The sequence below is a fragment of the Anarrhichthys ocellatus genome, unplaced genomic scaffold, assembly GCF_004355925.1.
Source record: "Anarrhichthys ocellatus isolate YVR2014 unplaced genomic scaffold, GSC_Weel_1.0 scaffold184, whole genome shotgun sequence".
Lineage (NCBI taxonomy): Eukaryota > Metazoa > Chordata > Actinopteri > Perciformes > Anarhichadidae > Anarrhichthys > Anarrhichthys ocellatus.
Genome location: NW_022280214.1, coordinates 192,301 through 197,689, shown reverse-complemented (window position 1 = coordinate 197,689; position 5,389 = coordinate 192,301). Strand labels below are relative to the sequence as shown.

General features: G+C 43.0%; 1 protein-coding gene across 1 annotated transcript in view; it reads left to right on the top strand.

Annotated features, from left to right (window-relative positions):
* stard15 (StAR-related lipid transfer (START) domain containing 15) overlaps positions 1–4,718 on the top strand; it is a 12,643-nt gene extending 7,925 nt beyond the window's left edge. Inside the window, exons 2-6 of the mRNA XM_031878519.1 lie at positions 2,822–2,969; positions 3,047–3,150; positions 3,598–3,715; positions 4,165–4,217; positions 4,307–4,718. Coding sequence (XP_031734379.1) covers positions 2,822–2,969; positions 3,047–3,150; positions 3,598–3,715; positions 4,165–4,217; positions 4,307–4,522 — 639 coding nt within the window. The 3' untranslated portion in view covers positions 4,523–4,718. The remainder of the gene's footprint in view (positions 1–2,821; positions 2,970–3,046; positions 3,151–3,597; positions 3,716–4,164; positions 4,218–4,306) is intronic.
* Positions 4,719–5,389: the final 671 nt, after the last annotated feature.

Genomic DNA, 5,389 nt, shown 5'->3' with positions numbered 1-5,389 from the left:
TCTGTCTGTCTGCCTCTCTCTCTATCTGTCTGTCTGTCTGCCTGCCTATCTGTCTGTCTATCTATCTGTCTGTCTGTCTCTCTATCTGTCTGTCTGCCTCTCTCTCTATCTGTCTGCCTCTCTCTCTATCTGTCTCTCTGCCTGTCTGTCTATCTGCCTGCCTGTCTCTCTATCTGTCTGTCTGCCTGTCTCTCTGTCTGTCTGTCTGTCTCTCTGCCTGTCTCTCTATCTGTCTGTCTGCCTGTCTCTCTATCTGTCTGTCTGTCTGCCTGCCTGTCTCTCTGTCTGTCTGCCTGTCTCTCTGTCTGCCTGCCTGTCTATCTGCCTGCCTGTCTATCTGTCTGCCTGTCTCTCTGTCTGCCTGCCTGTCTGTCTGTCTGTCTGTCTGTCTCTCTGCCTGTCTCTCTATCTGTCTGTCTGCCTGTCTCTCTATCTGTCTGTCTGTCTGCCTGCCTGTCTCTCTGTCTGTCTGCCTGTCTCTCTGTCTGCCTGTCTGTCTATCTGCCTGCCTGTCTATCTGTCTGCCTGTCTCTCTGTCTGCCTGCCTGTCTATCTGCCTGCCTGTCTATCTGCCTGCCTGTCTATCTGTCTGCCTGTCTGCCTGCCTGTCTATCTGTCTGTCTGCCTGCCTGTCTGTTTTCGTAGCGAGACCTCTAAAACAAAAACATCTGGTGGACAAGTCTCAGACTGATAAGATCTGAGCAGGAAAGTGAAGCTTTGCTGATAAGGTTCCTCTGAGCAAGGCATCGTATGATCAATGTCTCTTCTACCAAACCCTAACAGGGAGACAACCAACCCCTGCACGTCATTAATATTTACCAAATAGTTCATCCAGTTCAAAGCAACTTTTGAAAAGTCAAACATGAACCAGAAGTGAATTCCTGACGTTGTCTCCGTCCGTTCAGCTTCAAACAAATTTTGAAAGTGCGTTGCTCACTGGCAGCGGTGGAGGAAGTCTTCAGACTACGTTGATGCAGCGTGTGGGAGAAGTAGAGATAAACTAAAGCAAGACAAGCTAACAGATGCTACAGAGAAGTGGAGACAAACTGCAGGTTAGTGCTGGTCTGAGGAACGTTCTTAGGATCGCAATGAATGGCGTATGAGCCTCAAGAATGAGCTAAGAAAGTTAGCGGAAAGATTAACGTGAGACAACATCCGTTTTCTTCAGACGAACATCCGGTTTTCAGAATAAGATGCCGACAAAGTATGAATTATATTCACATTAAGTATAAAACATGCTGCATCTCGTGAGTTAAAGGGAAAATACACCTAAATTGTGGGTAAAGTGTCTTTATTCTTTGATCGCTGGGTAACCATCATCACCTCTGAGTTACAGCATCATAGTGATGAACAGTAGAGCTGCATTCACATGCTCTGACTGTCATGAAGACACAATACACACATTTTTGCTGAAACGTGCTGAAACATTTTATTCCTGTTGCACAGCAGTGGAACGTCACACACTGAGCACAGATAGTGAAGAGATAGAACTGCTGCTGTGTAAAGAGAATACTGCTGTTAAAAATAACCTGATTTGTTTTAATAAGTGTTTGCAAACCAAATGTTATTGACCTTTTGTTCATACAGCAGTACTTTAAAAATAAAAGTGCACAATACACTACTTTTAAATTCATTATTGAACTTTGCCATAACAATGCGATTAATCGCGATTTTTAGCTATACCTATTTAAAAAATGTGCCTTAATTCATATAGTTATTTTGTATGTCCACCCTATATATGTCCTCCACCCTGAATACCAGCTTCTTCCCTCAGGCAGACGCTTCAGAGTCCCCCAGTGCGGGCTCAACCGATTTAAGAACTCCTTTGTCCCCTTGTCCATCAAAGCCCTAAATGGCAAGCTAGCCAGAGCTTAACCCCTGTAACACCGATTTTTATTTATTTTTAATATCTTAACTACACACTACTGGTGCGTTATACAATGGGCAGTGTGAAATGTGTTTGTTGGCTGGTGGCAGTCTTTTGCAAGTACTGTAGGTACTGTGTGTGCGGGTATGTGGACTGGCGACAGTCTGTGTATGTAATGTATGTATGCAATATGTTATTTGTATTGTTTTTTAACAGCAGACACTGTACACTGTATGTATGTTTCCAAGACAAATTTCCTTTGGGACAATAAAGTCTATCTTATCTTATCTTATGTAATCATAAACCAGGAACCTAACTAAGTAGTTTTATTGTCCAAACCTAACTAAGTAGTTTAGTTGTCCAAACCTAACTAAGTAGTTTTATTGTCCAAACCTAACTAAGTAGTTTTGTTGTCCAAACCTAACTAAGTAGTTTAGTTGTCTCAACCTAACTAAATAGTTTTGTTGTCTCAACCTAAGTAGTTTAGTTGTCTAAACCTAAGTAGTGTTGTTGTCTCAACCTAAGTAGTTTAGTTGTCTAAAGCTAACTAAGTAGGTTTGTTGTCTCAACCTAACTAAGTAGTTTTGTTGTCTAAACCTAACTAAATAGTTTTGTTGTCTAAACCTAACTAAATAGTTTAGGTGTCTAAAACTAACTAAGTAGTTGTGTTGTTTCCTAAAGGAAACTATGATGCTTGCTTGTCTGATCCAATAAGCAGCCTCAGACCTGCAGTGTGTCTCCCTGCAGTTCCTCTGACATCCACCAGATGCTGCTGTGATCAAAGAAACATTATGATGATGATGATCTGCTTGTATCATGTGATTCTTGAGATCAACCTGCTGGCTGGAGCTTTAAACCATCATCTACATTTTATCTGATGAGGATGAGGCAGGTGACAGACCTGGAACTAGTGAGAGGACATTGTAGTGAAGTGTCTCTGTCTCTGTGTCTCAGATGAGGATCGTGTGTAAAGACGTGACGGCAGAGACACTGTACGACGTCCTCCACGATACCAGCTACCGCAAGAAGTGGGACACCAACATGATCGACACGTACGACATCGGGAGGCTGACGGCCAACGCAGACGTGGGATATTACTCCTGTCAGTTCTCTATGACTGTTGGGTTCATAGTTAATAGATGTTTCTTCTGTCTTTTAATGTGCGTGTGTTGTTTGAAGGGAAATGTCCGAGTCCTCTCAAGAACAGAGACTTTGTGACCATGAGATCTTGGCTTCCTCTCGGCAACGACTACCTGATCATCAACTACTCCGTCAAACATCTGGTGAGCTTTTACATCGTCTCCTTCTCAGAGATTAAAGTTTTTTTTTAAATCAATATTATTGAACAGAACTTTTCCTTTAAAGTCTCTTCTGTTTGTCTGCTGGACAGTAAAGTTTCTGCTGCTTCTGGTTTCTAAAATAAGGTCTTCCTCTTCCAGCTCTGTGCTCCATATGTGGAGGTCTGAGCAGAAAACTGGTTGCATGAAAGACTGTTGAGTCTGGAGATCACTGGACAGAGTACTGGTCCAGGTTCCACTTTATAAATGTTCAGACCTGAAACTTGGTCCAAAGACAAGAACCGGGTTGTAATTGTCAGATGTGTGTCCGTCTGCAGCATGAAGTTCATGTTCAGCAGATGTTTCCTGATGTTTGAAGATCCTGCAAATTAGAAGTCTCTGAATGAACCAGTGAGCTGGTCCTTTAAAATTCTCCTCCTGGTGTCTCCTCAGCAACATCCTCCCAAGAAGGACTACGTCCGAGCAGTGTCCCTGTTGACCGGATACCTGATCCAGTCCAACGGAGCCAGCTGCTCCACCCTCTACTACCTTACCCAGATGGACCCGCGAGGTGAGACAACAGACTCATAAAGTCCTCTCACTGTGTGTGAAGGGAGAGCTCAGCCAGTCAATAAATACCCAGTAAAACCAGGGATGTCTGTCTGTGTGTGTGTGTTATATTCAAAGTAAACCTCTCTGCTTATTAGCATGTCTTTTAAAATGTTGTGATGGCATCAACGTAACTCTTTACAGAAAATCTGGTCCCTCAAACTGTCCTAGTCCTAAGTCCTAACTCTCCAAAAATGTCTTCACACTCCAAAAATGTCTCCCGCCTTCTAAAAATGTCTCCCGCCTTCTAAAAATGTCTTCACTCTAAAAAATAAATGTCTTCACTTTTGTCATCACCTTGATGATGTTAGATTGATGTGATGTTTTTTGTCGATAGGACATATCGGTCCTAACAGAGACAGAAGACTCCAGAGAGTCTCTAACACCCCCCGTTGTCTCGTCTGTCTGCAGGTTCGTTACCAAAGTGGGTGGTCAACCGAGTGTCTCAGTTTGTGGCTCCAAAGGTATAAAAGTCTTCCTTTATATAAATATAAATATAAACCTGCTCCGTCTCGTCCTCACGCGTGTCCTCGCTGCGTCTCTGTCTTCTCAGGTGATGAGGAAGATCTACAAGGCGTCTCTAAAGTACCCGGACTGGAAGAGGAAGCACAACCCGAGCCTGAAGCCGTGGATGTTCCCGGAGCAGAACGCGCTGCCGTGCATCAGCGTGTCGGAGCTGAACGTCCAGAGAGCCGACTCTCTGGAGAACATCGACGAGAGTGGCCTGAGCGAGGACAAGACGCACCACAGCGAGGACGAGGAGACTTAAGAGGACTCACGGTCTCACTTCCTGTTTGTTGATCTCTCTGATGAGAGCCCACAGACCGCTTCTTCTTCTTCTGTTGTTTTACACCAACATGCTCAGTGTTACTCCCATTACTCCAGATCAATAAAGACACCTGGTCAGGTGAGACAGAGATGATGTCATCATTCAAGGTGTCCTGCTCAGGTTAAAGGCTGGAGACGTGTCACCAAATCAGCCAAAATGTGTTTATGTTTATTATCGATCGGTCTACATTCATTGATTATCAAATGTGAGAAAGATTAAAGTGAAGGAAAAAGTCTGGTAGCCACGATGCAAAAGATAGTTTATGATTTACCAACGTTTCAGACACAGGTGTGTTCATTCATAAGGGGGCGTGTCCACAATCCAAATCTACACAATGTGGGAGGAGCTTATACCCTCTTCAGGTAATTAAAAATCACATTTAAAGGAACGGTTTGATCAGGAAAAAAATAAAGGTTGTAAATGTCAAAAACAGACGATATCATGAATATATTATTATTATATATTAAATATCTCAGGTTCCATCAAACAATGTTTTTTTCTAATGCATTTCTCATATTCTTATTGTGTGTATCATAAATCTAAACTAACTAAACGTGCAGATGAAGAGGTGTTCAGGAACACTGCGGTCTAACTAAACATGAGGAGATGAAGAGGTGTTCAGGAACACTGAGGTCTAACTAAACGAGCAGATGAAGAGGTGTTCAGGAACACTGAGGTCTAACTAAACATGAGGAGATGAAGAGGTGTTCAGGAACACTGAGGTCTAACTAAACATGAGGAGATGAAGAGGTGTTCAGGTACACTGAGGTCTAACTAAACATGAGCAGATGAAGAGGTGTTCAGGAA